Here is an 18,170-nt window from a genome sequence, read left to right as displayed (position 1 = left end):
CAAAAGGGGAAGGACTGGGGAGGTGAAAGAGCCTCTCTCAGACTTTAATGCTCTTTTCCTTTAGACCATTCACCAATTTGTGAGAAAAACCTAAAAGCAGTCTAGACTCTGAGGTAGCTTTAAGGAGCCTTCTGACATACTTGTCCCCTCCCTGCTTGTGTGCAATGATGAATGTGTTGGCAGCTGGGGGTGCTGGGGCAAATGGGATGCATGCTGAACAAATGTGACAAACACTGAGCTGCAGGTGGGGGAGTGGCAGCAGGAAAGATGAGGCAGAACTCTGGACAAGACTTCACTTGCACTATGGAATTATTGACAGGAATTTCTCTTCCTATAACCTAAGAGATCTGGCAGCATGTGAGTTTGAGACAAGAGTCAGTGTTGTTTTAGAAATTATGGTAGCACATGGGCTGGACCTTTCTTTCTTGGACTGCCCTCTGTTCCTACTAGATACAGTTGACACTGAACTAATGTTTCATGGTCTATCTTTGAAATTTTTCACCATGGAGAAATAAAACCTGATTGCTGGATAAATGGGGGTTTATGAGCTCTGCTTTTTGCTTGGGGGAGCACTTGCTTGTTAAAATTCATCATCTGATTCATCTGAACTTAAAAATAAATTAATTCCAGTACTGGAGAAAAATAACACAATTAGGACAAGTTCCTTAGCCTGGCTTTGAAAGCAAGCATGACATGCTGTTGAGGCTGATGGCTAGATTTATGTTAAATTCACATAAAAAGCACCCCAGGAAATGTAGAGTATAGCATGTCTTGATTGTAATTTGTTGCCATGATTATAGTTGCTAAATGTTTGTAGATAATCTGAAGACTCCATTTCTTGTTACATTTGTTCCCCAAATTCTTCCCCCTCCAACACCCACTCTTATTTTTATTTAATGCATTTCCACTATTGCCTCAACAGAGCAGCAGCACAGATAACAGCACTGAGGAAAGGCATCCTGCACTCTACCTACACTTTGTGTCCACCATGTCACACACTTTTGCCAGTTGGAAATCTCTTGTAATGCTTTCAGGCTAGGAGATTCTTCAGCACTATTCCCACACAGAGCACTTCAGCTTGAAGTAAAATACCTATAAAAGTAGGGTTAATAAGTTTCTTTTTTTTCCCTCAGGTTACTCAGTTATTTTGTTTCTATGGTAGCTGTAATGGCACATATCTTTTGGAAGTCACCAGGGGTTTCAAGACTACTGAAAGTCCCCATGAATATTTCACGATGACACCACAAGAGAGAAGCTAGTGAGTTTCCCATGAGTTTTTCTTCTGAGGGAAGGAGGGCGAATCCAGGAAATTACATGACGATACTGACATTAATAGGATGTAGAAGTTGTGGAATTTAAGTCCTCAGAAGTAAGGAAATAAAAGAATCACAGTTCCCTGGATAACCCTAATGTTTGCATGAGTTGTGCTGCATCTTTAATTACACAGTCACATAATGTTGTGATGAGCAGCTATTCAATATTTTTGCATCTTCTCTGAACAGTATGTGGCCCGAGGCTTTACTCAGTGAGTGCTATTCAGTCTGTTTCAGTTTTAGTTTCAGTTAATGGCTGCCCACTTGTTTAGATGGCTTGGCAGTATGATTTATAATATTAAAATAATATGGGCTGCTTTTTGCTTATTGCAGTGCAGGGACAGGGCTTCTCAGGTGGCCTCAGGATTCAGAGGCGCCAGTGCATTCACTCCCCTCCCATAACAGGTCAAACCCTGTAACCTGGTTACTAGTTTGTATTTTTAATGTCCAAGTGTGGGTGGAAGCATGGAAGAATTGTTTTGGGTGAGGGTCCCTTGCTTTGGTGCTTTCTGAACTTCAGGATATAAATGAGGATATACTTCAGGATAATGAAAAATATTATTTTACTTTTGGGAAGGTCTTCTCTTAAGACATCTCAGGGGAAATTGAATCCTACAGTGAAACAACAGCAGTGTGGTTTGCTGGAGTACCAGCTATAGTGTGTAGTGGTGCAGGTAAGAGGTCTTACAAGGAAATACTTCAAGGGACATTAGAAAGTACCTTTGTAGAAAACTGGAAGGAGCTTCACCCAAGAGTGATTTGTTTAAGTCAAGAAAGTGCTTGGTTGAAATGGCATAAATGGGTATATAGTGCTATCCGTATGGAAAGACGGGAGTAAAGGATTTGATACTCAGTAAGAGGTGATGGGTAGAGGAGAAAGCCCAAGAACACCTGCCTCAAAAAGACACATAAAATAGTTCATGTTTGACGTGAGAGGAAAGGAATGTCCAGTGACCTGCAGTAGAGAGAGCGGAGAACCTGGTCATAGGTGCTAGCCAGAGAAATAGCCTTTATCTTCCAGGTGGAGATGAGTGAAGAAAGACTGAAATCCAGCTAAATGGGAGCCTTAATCTTCCAAAGGTCAGTACACGTGCACAGTGTAGTAGCACCTGTGCCTGCATCAAAAATGTTACGAAATCTGGCTTCTACACACACAGTGTAAAAAGCATTACTGCATAATCTGTGATGCTAGCAGAATCTGACTGCCTGCACATGCTGATGCAAACACACTCCCATTTTTCAGAGCAGGCCATCCTGCCACAGGTGCCTCCTGCCAGCATATGTACTTCAGACCCTGGAGTGTGAGCAGCCCTCTGTCTGGCTAGGGGTCCCAATAGCTGGAAGCAGCCTGGATAGAGTTCTGGGAGGGATTTGTAACCTGTGTTCCTACATGTGTTGTACCCCTCAGTACTCTTAGAACCAGGGAATTTGAAACACATCCAAGTGGAACTTAGGAGCAGCAGCTACAGCTCTGGTCTTTCTTCTTTACTGACCAGGGATGTTTAGTACCTACAGACAAGTTAATTCTGCTCTGTCATAAATTTTGAGATCTTGGGCATCATGATTATAGGTCACTTCCTGGAAAGAGGGAAAAATGGTCTTCCTGCTCCTGAGATCCCTCATTAGTCTGAAGTTTGACTAGGAAGTGGATCCCCTATCCTAGCTCAGTCTCTCAAGTGGCTCCTGTAGCCAGCAAACTTGCTAGTTAACAGGTTTGGGCCAAGCCACTAAAATGCTTTAGTCACACTGGTAGTGTAGTTACACATTTGCTCTAAATGGCTTAAACATGGAGCAGGAATCAGAGCTGATAAAAAAAAACCACAAACATGATGGATTTCAGTGGTGCACATGCATAGTTAACACAACCCCTCCCAGTATAGTCTAGTTGAAGCTGCAGGGAGAACCAGTCCACCGGGTCTTTGGCATCCAGCTCAGCCAGCTGCTCTGTGGAGGACAGGGGCAGAGGAGACCCATCCCTGCAGCTGGTGATTCAGAGCTCTTGGGTGAGGCTGGCTTTGGAAGGGCTCACGAAGTGAGTTCCTGAAGCGCTGGGGTGTGAATAAGCCTGAGCTCACTAGCATGGCCAATGTGCTGGAGCAGGCAGCAGGCACTGCAGCTTTCCAAGCACTTCTCAGCAGGGTGGGGTGGGCATGTTTGCTGTAGTCACTGTTTTGCACACTGGGGGCAGAGGAGGGGAAGTGTAAAGTGTTCTAGAAGCCAACAGAAGAGGGGCATTCCCTGCTGCCTGCCCTCTCTCTGAGTGTCAGAGAATGCTGTCTATTGATAAGATTTTTTTTTAAGCTGTTGGACTGGAGCCCCTGGTCTTGTCCCTGTTGCTCATTTCTTCTCTGCAGCAGCTGCATGGACCCAGCAGTCCTACCCTGCCTCCCTGCAGCCCTGGCCAGCAGCCACTAGCACTCATTGTGAGCCTGTTCATGAGGGAATTTACGTAGAAAATTCAAACAACAACAATAAAATAGGGCTAAATGTTCACACACAATTACTGTCCTGCTACCAAGCAAGTGGTCTAGTCTTCCTGCAGGTGCAGGAAGGCACAATTCTTTGCCCTTTCAAACTGGTTGTTGTGGTGCATATCACTGTCTTCTGTGGTTTGAACTGTCATAACTCAGAATTATTCTGACAGATCACTGAGGTGATGGTAAAAATATGCTGCATTTTACCTTCAATTATTTGTCAAAAGAATATGGAAAAGTCAGTGCCTTTCCGAGGCACTTCATTAATTTGTTCCTTATTTTCTCTTGCACTCTGATGGAGATTTCCTCAGGCTACACATTTAAGAGAAGCCTGCAAAGTGCTTGAGGGATCTGTACTTGAATCTTTTCATCTCCAGCCATCGTTAAGTGGGCCTTTGCTACAGGCTGACAGAGTTGGAGGAGCAGCACTGCAATGTTCTTAAAATATAACTGTATTTAATAATAACAAAGGAAGTATAAACTCACCAGTCCGTTCAGTTGCTTTTTATAGCAATGTTCCCCCATTTCAAGCCTGCATCAGTATAAAAGTGCAATCCTTAAATACATTTAATCTTGTTCTGCCGGGAGTCACATTTTCCAAGGAGAATCTCAGTTGCTAGTGCTTGATTTAACAATAATCCAAAATTGCCAGGAGCAGAGGGGAGGCATTATTTTAAATTAAAATATAAATGTAAAAATATATATATTGAAGAAAGAAAACAAAAATCCATTTGGGATGGATTTTTTTTCATATGTGAGTAGTTTGGAGATTTTGCTCTTTGGAAAGAGAATGCAATACTGAGAGTGCAGAAAAAGTGCAATCATCCAATGTTGCACCAAATTAGCAGTGAAAAAAAAAAATCTAGGCCAAGCTCAAAGGCATGGAAATTAAAGCTCGTGGAGATGGAGATTGAGATTCTGTGGGCTAACTGTTTGTCCTGAACCTCTGGAGGGAAAAAAAAGACACTGCAGCATCTGCCAGGTGGGTAGATGTGTGTACAATTCAGCACAGAAGAGGGCAGTTTGTGCCTTTATTCTGAACTTGTTAAATTAAATTCTTCTCTTTGCTACAGATCCCTGTTATCAACTTGGGAAACAACATTCTTTATTTGTGCCACAGCTCCTGACCTGTGATGCAAAGCTGCATCCCAGGGTTCTTTGTAGGGTTAGTTTAGTATTCAAGAAGGTGCCTGAATAAAATGCTAGGACATTCAGACAGATGAATTACAGAGTGCAGTAGCTCAGCTGAAAGACAGAAGAGGTTCTGATACTCAAGATCATCTTTCACAAAATGATCCTTGCTTTTGTGACTGAACAAGGTGTAGTGCAGGCAATACTAGCACCCAGCACTATGTGTTGTCCATATATAGAGGAAGATGATGTCTCTTTTCCTTAATTTTCTGTTTAATTTTCAGTCAGTTTAACAAATATTTCCACTACTGGTGTCAGAAGCTGTGGTAGAATGAAAAACCAATTAGATTTTTAGGAAATCTGTAAATATTTACATTCCCATATGTACAGCGAAGCAGATGTCTGCAGAATACCAGCTGGAGGTGCAGCAGATGTGCTGGACTAAAGGGAAGCCTCTTGGAAGGGGTTTTTCAGAGGCAACTTAACAAATTCTCCACCGGGGGTTTCAACAAGAGAGAAATTAGCACAGAAATCTCAGGACATATTTCTACTTTCGTTCTGCAGCACTTGGCTTAGGGTGATAAATGTTCCGGTCCCTAAGCCAGGCCTGTGCCATAAAGTGCCTTCGTGGAGGAGCTCTCATATCCTTGGGAATTGTGTTAGAGCAGGCAGCCAACCTGGGTTTGCAGGAGGAGCACTAGGACTAGAAACAGGATGCTCATAAAAAGTCTCAAAAGGAATCAGTTCTTTACATAAAGAGGATATTTCAAGAACATAAATAAACGGTTCTACAAACCTTTGAGAGGTATGGGGCTTTTTCAATAATTAATTTCCATAGTCAGTTTAGACTGATGAAAACTTTCTGCCTGCGCCAGTGAGCATCCTGAGCCTAATGCAGGCCTAGAGATGGTGCAGGGGATATTGCAGGACACAAGTACTTTCCCAGCCCCTGCAAGGGGTTGCTTTTTCACAGACATAAGTTCATCATCATTGACAGAAAGACAATCACTGTAAGTTTAGCTCAATCCTTTCCTCATGTGGTAAGGAACAGAGGGTAAATAACTGGGGCCAGGAGGCTGAGCTGATTTTGTCCCTTGCAGACATTCTGAGAGTACTTCATCCTCAGGTGTTGGTGTCAGTTTTACGAGGCATGAATGAAGGAGTTAGCGTTTATTGTGGAATACAAGTGGTGGCATGGCTCAAATGCACAAGGCAGCAGAACTGCTTTTACTGGAAAGAAAATATTCCCAAGCTGTTTCACAGGCCACCAGTAGGTCTCTGTCACCAAGTGATGGTGGATTTGTTGGAAACCATGAGGAGCCAGGAGTGGACTCCCTGGCTGAGCAGAGAGAGGTATTGGAATAAGCCAAGGGTAATCAGCATTTGGAGCCCCACAAAATGACCTGCATAGCTTTATGAGGGAACAGTGCCCCCTGCCCTTGTGTGTGCAGTACTGGCTGCCTCTGAAATGCTGATCTTTCTAGCACCTTCTTTGTATTTGCAGAACATCATCAAGAAAGTGATCGGACAAAAATTTGTATACAAGTTTGTCTCCTTTCCTGAGATCTTAAAAATGGATCCACATGCTGTGGAAATCAGCAGAGAGAGCCTTTTGCTGCAGGACAGCGACTGTAAGATGCCTTTGGAGAGCAGGGATCAGCACAAGCACAGCTTGTCAGCACTGAAAAGCACAAGCCGTAATGAATATATCCACTCTGGCCTGTACTCCTCTTTCACTATCAACTCTCTGCAGAACCAGCCAGACCCTTACAAGACCATCAAAACAGAAAAACTGGAGAAGTCAGAAGGAAACACACCAGTTGAAGAAGTCCGGACTGTTATCAGATTTGTGACAAACAAAACAGACAAACAAGTTACGAGGCCCATGGTGTCATTGCCTTCTACTTCTGAAACAGCAGCTGCTTCTGCTTTCCTCAACTCTTCAGTATCAGCTAAAATATCTTCCTTAATGCTACCCAACAGTGCTAGCATTTCATCTCCATCATCATCCTCCTCCAGGTCACCATCTCTGTCTCCCACCTCCCCCCTCCCTACAGAACACAAGAGCTTCTTCCTTGACTCCAGTTGTCACGACTCAGATTCCCTTGAGCCTCTGAACCTCTCCTCAGGCTCCAAGGCCAAATCCCCATCTCTTCCCCCAAAGGCTAAAAAACCCAAAGGCTTGGAAATCTCTGCCCCACCTATGATTCTCTCCAGCACCGACATTGGTTCCATTGCCCTCAACAGCCCTGCGCTTCCTTCGGGATCCCTGACTCCAGCTTTCTTCACTGCACAGGTAAGACCTGCCTGTCTCCAGGCATTCCCTCCATGTGGCTAAGAGTGTTAGTTCTGTGGGTCTGTCACCATCTGATGGGAAAAAACCCCAACATACGGGAAAGAGGGAAACACAGCAGTGCTCTGAACAAGAGGTGGGAAGTAGGTTTCTCCTGGGGTTTGTTCCTAATTGAGTGTGGGAAGAGCCATCATGGTTCACAAACTCCCTGAAAGAATAAGGAGATGGGCAGCCATTAGTGAATTGTTTATCAGTACAAACCAGCCTCCAGATCTACAAAACAATCAGGAAAGACCCAAAAAGAAAACCACAGGGGTTTTGTAGGTCACAACTTGAGCACGTGGGATGCTTGGTTAGATTTCTCTACTAGATGTTGCATCCATTCAGTGTGACCTTTTTGTTAATTTCTGAATACAGAGCAAATTAAGTGGTTTCTAAGACAGGCTCTGAGTCAGTTTAAATTTCTGAAGTTGTACAGATTCACAGAGTACTTGCCAGAGCTTCCCTTCAGCAGAGAACTACTGAATAACTAGAAGGCTATTTTGTTCTTTTTAATAACATATTTGTGGTAATGTCAACAGTGAGTTCTCATTTTCAAGCTAGTCTATGAAAAAAAGTCCAGGAGTTCAGAGCAGAAGAGAAAAATCATATAGGTATGACTCAGTATGTTCATTGGTGAGTTTTGTCTTACAATACCACCTCAAAATTAGACCATAGAAAATTCCAAGAATGAAATTATCCCAATGTGGACTATCCCCCATGATCTCCAGCCCTGAAGTAGCAGTTGATGCAAATATTAGCATTGAATGTCGCAAACTGGACAGTAAATAAATAAGGACAAAGGTGTGTTACAAGCCCTCTCTCACTTCAAAGTGCCTAGAAGACCCATGGTGTCCAGAATCCCATCACCTCTTCCCTGTTCGTAGGTGTTGGAGGTGTTTGATGTGGGCAGTGTTGTGTGCCTGCATGGCACAAGGGCCTGGCAGAAGTGAGTGTTGGCAAGTGCTCTCAGCCAGCACAGTACTTGCTCTCAGCTGGCTGCAAAGTGAGTTTGTGCAGCTCAGGTACACCTGTAAGCCACCAAGATACAAAGTTGTGCCACCAAGAAGAGCAGTTTGTGGGCTGATACCTGTCATTTTTGACATCATAAAGCCTTTAAGTGAAGTTATGTTTGGCAGGAAGAACAGAAGTGTGGCAAACCAAAACTGAGATGCATTGACAAACTTACAACCTCTAACTGTGGTATAACCACAGTATTTTTTTTTGTAGGGAGCAAATCTGACAACATCAGATGCCAACCAGACACAATGACAGTGTGAGTTATTTCAAACCCACTTTAATCTGCTGCTGCCCCCAAACCAGAGGATGAACAGAGATTTGTTTCCTGGTTTTGTAATTATTTCTTTGAATATTTAACTTTCCCATGCACCTATGAACTGGTGTACTTACTGTCCTGAAAGGGAATTATGTTGAGGTTTGTGGCACTGCTTTAGCGGGGTGGGGGGGGAATACCTAAGGGTGTGATGAGTGTTACCCAACTTAAAGCTATCACAAATCTTTTTTACAGGTTGTCCTATCACAGAAGAGGCATATGGCATCTGTGTAGGGTAGTTCCTGGGTCTAATTATATAAACTTTTGGCTATACAGCAACATAGCTTTTATCCTCTCCTTTAGCCTTCTTTTTCTGTTGTTGATAAGAAGCACCCTGCATCCTAAACACTCATCCTAGTGAATATAGAATGAAAACTATATAGCAGTTGTATTCAGATAACTGTAATGTCACAATTCAGAATAACTAAAGCCATAATTGAGACAGGAAGTCTGCTGTTCATCCCATTATCCAAGGAACATGCATCATATCTCAAATGTTCTCTGACTTATCAGATCCCAGTGTGAAACATCTGCTGCCAGGGGCAGGTGCAGAAAAGGATGTCTGCTCCAGGAGTGATCTATGTTCTGAGAAGGTCCTGCTGCCTGAGAGGATATTTCAAATGGCTTTCCACTGTACCTGCTGGTCATGAGGAATACCCTCAGGTGGAATGCTGTGAAAGGGCACATGATACACACGATCAATATTAGAATAGAAGTGAATGTGTGACAGCACTTGTGTGCTGGACTAACAACTGGAAGTGACAAGATTATACTTACACACATTGTCACAGAAGTCAGGAGCCATGAGCATCATTGCTTAACAAATCCTCTCTGTGCAATGAGTTTTTTCTATTTAAACTGTTCCTGTGCTTAGATTACAATGACGTTTCACAAGTAGGAACTTCCCAATGGGTTCCACATCTAATACCAGATGCGTGGCTGCATGCGGGTAGAAAATGAAGTGACACATCAATTTCTGTGTGTAATTTAGGGATAGGCTGTCCTGTGGTGTTGTTTACACTTATATTTCCTCTGGTGGTTTTGATACTTGGCTGATGGCAATACTGAGAACAAGCCTGGGAGGCCCTGTGCTCTTTTTGCATTAAACAGATTTCATTTGGCTGGCTCTTGGTTCTGTCAGAACTTGCAGACATTGGTGCTCTGCTCATCAAAGGATATGAGCTTTTGCTTAGCACTGTTTTAGGCATGTCAGTGTGCTTCGAGAGATAAATGGAAGGCAACTCAGTTTTTCAGATCTCTCTGAAGACTTGCTTTGGCTGCATCTAAGTAGGAATAAACATCTCTAAGTCTTCCTCATTATTTTCAGAAGGCCCCCTCAAGAACTGCACTTTGAGTTCTGGATATCTGCAGCTTCTTAAAGAAAAAATAAAGAATGGAGGCTAACCACGGGAGTTCTTGGTATAGTTGCCACAGCATGGTGTCCTTAGTTTAATGTTGTTGGGTCTAGCTACTTACATCTTTGGTTTTAAGGTTAGTAGGCTCTTCTGTAAGTAGATCTGAGTATTTATCCTGACCTAATTCAGTGTGTTGTCTGTCTCATAAATCTCCACCGGTAACCACCTGCCAATGGAGCATCAGCTTGAAACGTGGCACAGGAAAGGGGCTCTTGCTGGTGCTGCTGATTTCCTTCTCCATGAAAGCACCATGCTCCTGGGAAGACAGTGTTTGCAAAGGACTCTTGACAAGTGCATGCTTGTCAAGTAGTGGTGTTTTTTGGGCTGTTGTTTTGGTTTTTTTTGTTTTTGTTTTTGTTTGGGTTTTTTTGACAAGAGCTGTCACTTGATGAGATCAAGACTGATGTCTTCTCCTTGCCAGGCCTCCACCCACTCTTTGCCCCTTTTGTTGGCATGCAGATATATCCCAGCCCTGACAGGTACTCTATGACTTGATGATTTACTGAATCAATACCTTTTGCTTTCTCAGTAATAGCACAGGTTTATTACTCCTTGGGACAAACATAGTTTCTTCCATGGGGTTTGGTTGTTTCTGATCCACCTTCTTTAGCACAATGAAGGTGGCAGGGTCCTTTCCCTGCACATTTCTCCATGAATCCCACTTCATCTGAGATTCCTTAGCAAAACCATTCAAGAGCAGCCAAGGTCTTTGTATTTAACAGCCTTTCAGAATCTCCAGGATAACTTTAATGTTTGCTGCTCCTTGTCTTTCCCATCTCTTCTGCTGGCGCCAAACTAACTGTTTGACCCTGTTGCGAACTGCAGTGCAAGCAGGTCACAGCAGGTCTGTGTTCCCGTGTGCCTGCACAGAGCCCCAAACACCACAGCCAATGCCTCGGGCACTGCTTGGCAGATTAATCTGACACTCAAAATGCACGTGAGCCATGGCAGTGCCTGTGTGAGCCTGCTGTCTGCAGGATCTGGCAGAGGGCAGGTGTGATGGGCCCTGGTGTCAGCAGCTGCTAAGGGAGACCCCTGGCTGCAAGTGCCCTGTGTGGGAGTTTGTATTTCTGGCCTGGTGGGGAGCACCAGAATATATGACCTGCTGGTTACTACAGGGAGATGCAGGTACTCTCTATCTTCTGTCTTCTCTTTACACATTTTAAACTCTGGGCAAAAGGATGCCCCAGTTCAGCAGAGCACTGAGACAGTTGTTCAACGCAGCAAAGCACGTGCTTGCTTGCTAAGTGTGTTACATTCCATTAAGAGCTTTGCTAAATAGGACTGATTTTGATAATTGGCATCAAGATTACTGGTGAGATTAACTCATTATGCCAAATACTTTTTTCAAAAGTGTCACGTTATTTTTCGGCATGATAAAATTTATTCTGGATATAGAATAATTCACATAATTCTTCATTTTAATGTGCTCTAACTCCACCTCCCCTCCAATTGTGGTTTAAGAATGCTGAGGACAATCCCAGCAACTCTTGTGCATCGTGGCACTGGAAGGAGGCACCTCTGAGATGGGAAAAGCCTTGGATTCTAAGTTCTTGCCATTTTGGTTCTTTTCAAACGATTAGTGTGCTCTCTGCTGTGCCCCGTGCACCCAGCCCATACTCCTGTCTCTCCCTGCTCAGCCCTCATGTATTGCCAGCTTCTTGAACCCTCTTCCATTACAAAGAGTAATGGAGTAATTTACTCCATCAGGGGAGTAAATGTCAAAGGTCAGCAGTGACTCTTTCAGCTCCATACACAATTGTAGTAATGCTTCAAAAGATGCAGTCAGGTCAAGGAATTGCTGCCCTTCAAATGGTAAAAACTGACTCTGAAGGAGACTAGGTGGTGTTGGCAGGCACTGGGGCACACATGGTATTATTCTGTATGTTACACAGTTGCATGAGCATGGTTCAAATAAACAATAACTGTGCATCTCATTAAGCAAACAGAAATTAAATCAAATTGCATATGAAAGAATATGAAATGTGCAGGTATCCAGAGACAGGATGCAGGGCTGGATGGGCAGCTGTTGCTGACCATGCTGTATATCCGAATTCTCTAGAAAACAGAGCCAGTAGATGCTGTGTAAGGCTTTAGGGGTGGTGAGTGCTGCATGGAGCAGTGCTGAATGTGCATCATGTGTGTTTTTTGTCTTCCAGACCCCCAATGGATTATTGCTGACCCCCAGCCCACTGCTGTCCAGCATTCACTTCTGGAGCAGCCTCAGTCCTGTTGCTCCTCTGAGTCCTGCCAGGCTGCAGGGACCAAACACTCTGTTCCAGGTAGGTCTTCCTAATGCACAGGTTTCATTGCTAAATGCACACATATGGGAGACATTGTGGGAACATCTCTTCATATCAGTCTGGAGCTTTTCAAACAGATCAAGAAAATACAGGCATTAACAGGCACTTTTAAAGAGAGGCCTACTTACGTATACCCTCTTCCAATCCTTGGCAGCACAGTCAGAACCTACAGGGCAGCGTCTGCTGCAGAAAGCACACATATATATTGTGTGAAGGAAAGAAATAAATGCTTGACTCCAGAGAGAGCAGGTAACAGAGCTCTCAGAGCTGTAGGAAGAAAGTGCAGACCAGTCAGTGACCTGCAGGAGAGGGCTGGAGCACGGACTCTGGGAAAACCAAGACAGTTTGGGTCTCACCCAGTAAGGTGGGTGTAGGTTTATCCTTTTGTCCTAATGAGCTACTTCTCACTCAGAAAGACAAGGCTCTCTGAACCTAAAGGCTCCATTACCAGTTCTTCTGCAATTATCTATGTGTCTTCAACCAAGGACACACCTCTGAGCATGACCTTGTTGTATGTAACAGCAAAAAGGCAGCATTGTGCCAACTCTCTCCTGAGTATTGGCAGAGTAAAATTCTCAAAGTTTTATAGAGGTGTGATAAATACAAAAGTTATTCAGTAACCCAAAATGACCACAGCAGTCAGCTGCAGCATTTGCCTGAGGCTCAGGAAGAAGATAGTGGGCATGGTATTTGCAGCTCCAGCTGTAGCTGCTGCAGAACAGCTGATTCATTAAGTCACAGAAGAAATTATGTTGATCTGCAGATTGGCAAGGAACCCAATGGCCATCTGCACAGCTGAAGGTGCAAGGACACCCCTGGAATGAACACCCCGATGGCTGTGGAGGGCCAGCATTAACAGAGGTGAAGGCTACTGCTAGACAGGGACCTTGTGTTAGTCTCTGAACCTTCAGGAAGGCTGACTGCCCAGATCAAGCAGTTGCTCAGGTACTGGGACAGTCAGTCTTTCTACCTCCAGCTGCACATGGAGCTCCTGATTCCTTAGTTGTGTTTCAAATAAACTCATTAATCCCTACTGGACCTTAGGTTTGCACGCATGGTTAGAAACAGACAGACATTTCACCTGAGAAGTGCCCCTGCCGAGACCTGGAATGAGCTTGTACAAACACATGTTGGCCATTCTTTGGGGGAACTAAAAGTGAGAAGTGGCCTTGGCTTTCCCTGCTGAGAGACCCAAAGGGCCTTATAAATGATGTGTGATTCAAGCAAAGGCCATGATGACAAGTTGTAGAGCACAAAGCCTTATTTTAAAAGCAAATAAGAAACAAAAACCACAGCTGAACTCCGGCCAAGCCCACCTAGAACTGATTGGTCAGCCAGCGTAGGCAGCAGGGTAAAGCTCTCCTCAGGCTGCCTGCACAGGCCAGCCCACACTCCATGCATACCCAGGGAAGAGCTTGTAATCGGGTTCTGCGTTTTAATGAATCTTGGCAGAAGTGATGGAAGCATTTCCTGAGGTTTGGTGTGGTTAAAGCAGAGGCATCAGCCAGTTTGGGCCACACCAGGAGCATGGTGCCCTGCAGCACCGCACTGCTCGGCCCAGCTTTACGCGAGTGGTGGAAGGCAGGTATCACCAACTACCATCTGAGTGGAAGAGGAAACCTGTTACAAGCACGTTATTATATGCATGTGGAGGGCGTGGTTACACCACAGTTGGCTGTCCAAGAACTGATCTGATAAGGGGTAAAAATACACCAGATGCTTGAAGTCGTTCAGCTCTGTCTCCCTCAAGCCAACAGAAATCCAGCACAGCTCATGGAGCTGGGCCTCGAGGCCAGATCAGTATCTGCCACTGGGATAATTCCTGCCTCATGCTGCAGCAAGTTTATTCCACCTACTTACTTTACTTTTTCTCAGGTCAGATGTTAAGAATTAGTCAATACCCACCCTGCAGGCAAGGTGCAGTCGCAATGCTGCCATGAACTAGGAATATACGGGTTCTGTATTGGATAAGTTTCTTGCACAGCACTTCTGAAGCAGCAGGTGACAATCAATGACTATATGTTCTGCTTCGCATGCTGAATGGTGTAGCTAGTTTGTAGTTTCTGAGTGAATACAGAAGCTGTAATTACTTGAGAGTAATTTTCCCCAAACTTTGTATCCCCAGTTGTACTTTTTCTGCCCTAAAACTACATCTGAACTTTCACTTTTGCCAAACTCTTTCCTGCATAAAAGAAAGACAGAAAAGATGTATTGTAATTAGTAATGTGTAGACTGAAAAAAATATTTTTGGAAACAGAATAGATGGCAAAGATTGCTCTGTAGTGATTGCTCTGTAGTGTTCACTTTTTCAGGGTGATGATAAATGTATTATGTGAACTTTTATATAAAAAATAGCCAGTAAGAGATTTTTATATCCTCGTGCATTTACAAATGATTCAGGTTTTGTCCTCTATCTTGTATTCCTAATGGCTGATGCAGGCAATTGGTAGATGTCTTACTGAATAAACACCACACCTCTTGAAACCATCTGGAGCCAGTTGCTAATGCTAAATCCATGTGCTTCTTGGGCTGAATGTTTTGAGATGAAGAGTAATTTCTACCTTTTGGCCTCTTACAGTTTCCAACTCTGCTAAATGGTCACATACCAGTGCCACTCCCCAGTCTGGACAGAGCCTCTTCACCAATACTGCTTTCTCCAAATGCTCAGAAATCCTGATGATGCCTCATCACACCAAGGATGTATTGGTAGATTTAACACTTCATTCCTATGGGCTAGTTTTTCCTGTGTCATGAGAAGGACATTGTAAAACCCTTTATTACTTGGTTTGCACTTTTCATTACATGGATAATCTACTTTTATTATGTTAGCATTTTTCAACAGTGTTTATATATAAAAGTATATATAAATCTGTTATGCATTAAATGAATTATAATTTTTTATATCATAGCTCTCAAGTGTTGAACACTTCTGTTGTGGATGAAGTACTTTTCTTAATGGATTGCAACAATGTATCTATTAGGGATGTGAAGCTTCTTTTTAATTCCTTTTTCTGCATATTATGCATTGCGCTTGTGTAAACTATAACCGGCTGTGCCTTCTTTTGCATAAAGTCATGTAAATGATTTATATATTTTCTAGTATTAAGATAAAAAGTTGGAAGAAAAAAACTAGTATTGAACAGCCCTATGGTAGTATTTCAGTATTTTCTCCACGGATAGGCCATACAATGCAGTGTATTAATGTAACTTTGTATTAAGTGCTTACAATTTGTATAAAAATAGCCTTATAATTTTCCTTTGCTGAAGTGGAAAATATAATCCTTGCTACAGCCAGGAGATACAGTTCAGAGTAACAAAGCCACATTTACACATTTATGCCCAAGCTCTTCTGTCAAATTGCAACAAGGAGGAACTGGGCTGTATATGTTCATGAGAGGTTTCCAACCTTTGAGAGTACTTCTGTAGAAAAGGAGACATTGCTCAGAATTTATTTGGCCTCTACTTCTTATGAACTGTCAAAATTACAGCTGGAAAGAGTGCAGGTAATCTTTGTCCTCTAAGGAAGGAGGATAATTCCCGATAATTTCCAGGTGCTTTGTTCAGCTGTGCCAAGTGCCTTCTACTACTTCCCTGGAAAGACTATTGTAGCTACTCAAGTTCTGGAGGCCACATTTCCCCTTCCCCCAAAGCTGGAAAAGTTACAGGTCTGTAAATTGATGCCTGGTGCTCGCAAAGAGGCAGAGACTCTACATGTGGGATGTTTATGTATAAACAGCTGAATTCTGGATGAAAAAAACAACACTGTGCTACCATATACTTGCAACTTGAATTTACTGGGTATGTCCTCTACCTTGAGGGGATGGTTTAGTCATCTAAATGTCAGGTTGGGATTTAGCCAGACTCCCTGGCACCACAGACTCTAATCCTGGCAGGGTTGATGCAAATTTTCAGTTTCCTGATGTGGCTAAATTGGCTTGAATACAGCTTTACTGTGTTGGTTTTTCAGATGAGACCTTAAAAGCCAACCTCAAATCCGATCCCTGTTTGTGACAGGTTATTCAAACCTCAACTTTGCTTTCTGGCTGAGCAGCAGGCCACGGTCTGTTCTTTTTGAAATGTATGCAGTGAGTTGTCTGCTGATTTTCTGCTTGGATGCATTTCAGTGATGATGTGTGTAGTTATTTGTAAAGTGCTTTTGGATCCTTCAACCTGAAAGGTGCTAAATAAACATTTTATTAATGCAGTTCTGATGTTGAAAAGCCATTTTTGGGGCAGAGGTAGTTGACAAAAGACAGCAGGAATTCTCCTTAGGCTCCTGGGTTGCACAACCAAAAACTACTCGATAGTTCCGCTTGCACTGATAAAAACCTGCTGTAGCCATGTAGGTACCAGCTGATAAAGACAGCAATTGAATGCCAAACATGAGGAGAACAAATGAAGCACTTGGGACGTCATTTGCTCGACTCAGCGTTTCAAGAGCTCAAGATGTGCCACCCCACTGAGTCAAAAAGAGAAGATGAACCTACGCAAAACTTATGAGCGAATGCAAATTTTATACAAAGTAAAATCAGAATAGATTGGAAGAAAGGGCAGCGTGTAACTGATGGGATTGACAAGGTTAGTGGAGATAAATCACAAGTGCTTGCAGACTGAACATTTATCTTCCAATGCATTCCTCCCAGGTACGTGGAATATTTTTTAACAAGTTACAGAGAGGCAATTATTTCACATAGAGAGCTGACTCCTGCCTCATTTTTAAAAACCCATCAATATCTAGTTACACCTATAAGGCATGAACAGCAGCATACTTGTCTTGTATGTGCCACTGTAGCTAACAGGAGAATCCAACATCGAGACTGTTTCTCACTATGAGTTTTAAAAAGATGAAAACATACTAGTATGGAATATTACACTGCAAAAAAACAGATGACCATGAGAGGAGGGAGTGTGTAACGGAGAAGAGATTCTTAGAAGTACCCAGATTCCCATTATTTTATTTCTTCCAAGGTTTTACTATTAATAAGGTGGATTTTTTCTTTTCAAAAGGCTCAACACACCCACAGCTTCCCTCCCACCCTCCAGCCCTTAAATGATTTTGGACTTTTTTTAAGGATAGCAGAAAACAACAATTCTGGGATGAAGTCCTTTTTGAAAAAAAATTACTGGAAAGGATCTGAGAGAATCCAATAAAACAATGGAAGACAAAGTGGGAAGAAGTGCTGTCTTCTCATCTTTGAGAGAATAAAAATAGCAAGAGAACACATCTTCTGCTAGTTGTCTTTTCAGCTGAAATAAATAGGCTGTTAAAATCTGCCTTCTAGAACAGTCAATAATGTGGAACAAAAATTTTTGCTATTGGGAAGTATTTATACAAATAAAGTCCAGCCACTCAAGTATAACACTTATATGAAACACTTGACTGTTATGCCTTATGCTTCGAAGAAAATATTCTATTGGTAATCTACTGAATTTTATTAACAGGTATCTTTTTAACTGTAAAGAAAAATCAAATAAATGTTTTAAAATAAATACTGTGAAAGTGTCAGTATTTCTGTGGCAGAGAGAGCTCCAAGCCAACAATCCTGGGAAACAAAATGGGAGTTATTCTCTCTTCAGTACTCTTGGTAGTAATTGCAATCTGATGATTCTTGCGGGATTTATTACAAGATTTGCACTTTATTCGTGCTTCAGAAATACACAAGAAGTTCCCAGTTACTATACAGGCTGGGTGCACAATTAGGGTATGTTTGGATTACCTGCACCTTGTTTCTTCAGGAAAGCAAGTATCCTCCAGAAGGGCCACAGCTACAGGACAGCTTTGCCAAGAGCTTGTGCACACCTTTGGCCCTGGCACAGGTAAGCAGCTTCAGTTCTAAAGAAAACTTCCAAGGTGGGAAGGTGATAGGTG

At 42.9% G+C, this 18,170-nt stretch overlaps 1 protein-coding gene across 1 annotated transcript in view; it reads left to right on the top strand.

The window, feature by feature from the left end:
• Positions 1 to 16,505, top strand: part of ELK3 (ETS transcription factor ELK3) — a 36,245-nt gene extending 19,740 nt beyond the window's left edge. Inside the window, exons 3-5 of the mRNA XM_068191684.1 lie at positions 6,423 to 7,214; positions 12,158 to 12,280; positions 14,880 to 16,505. Of these exons, the coding sequence (XP_068047785.1) occupies positions 6,423 to 7,214; positions 12,158 to 12,280; positions 14,880 to 14,978 (1,014 nt within the window). The 3' untranslated portion in view covers positions 14,979 to 16,505. The remainder of the gene's footprint in view (positions 1 to 6,422; positions 7,215 to 12,157; positions 12,281 to 14,879) is intronic.
• Positions 16,506 to 18,170: the final 1,665 nt, after the last annotated feature.

This window comes from Anomalospiza imberbis, chromosome 5 (assembly GCF_031753505.1).
Source record: "Anomalospiza imberbis isolate Cuckoo-Finch-1a 21T00152 chromosome 5, ASM3175350v1, whole genome shotgun sequence".
Classification (NCBI taxonomy): Eukaryota; Metazoa; Chordata; class Aves; order Passeriformes; family Viduidae; genus Anomalospiza; species Anomalospiza imberbis.
Note: the sequence above shows the minus strand (reverse complement) of the source record. Positions and strands in the feature narration are given on the sequence as shown.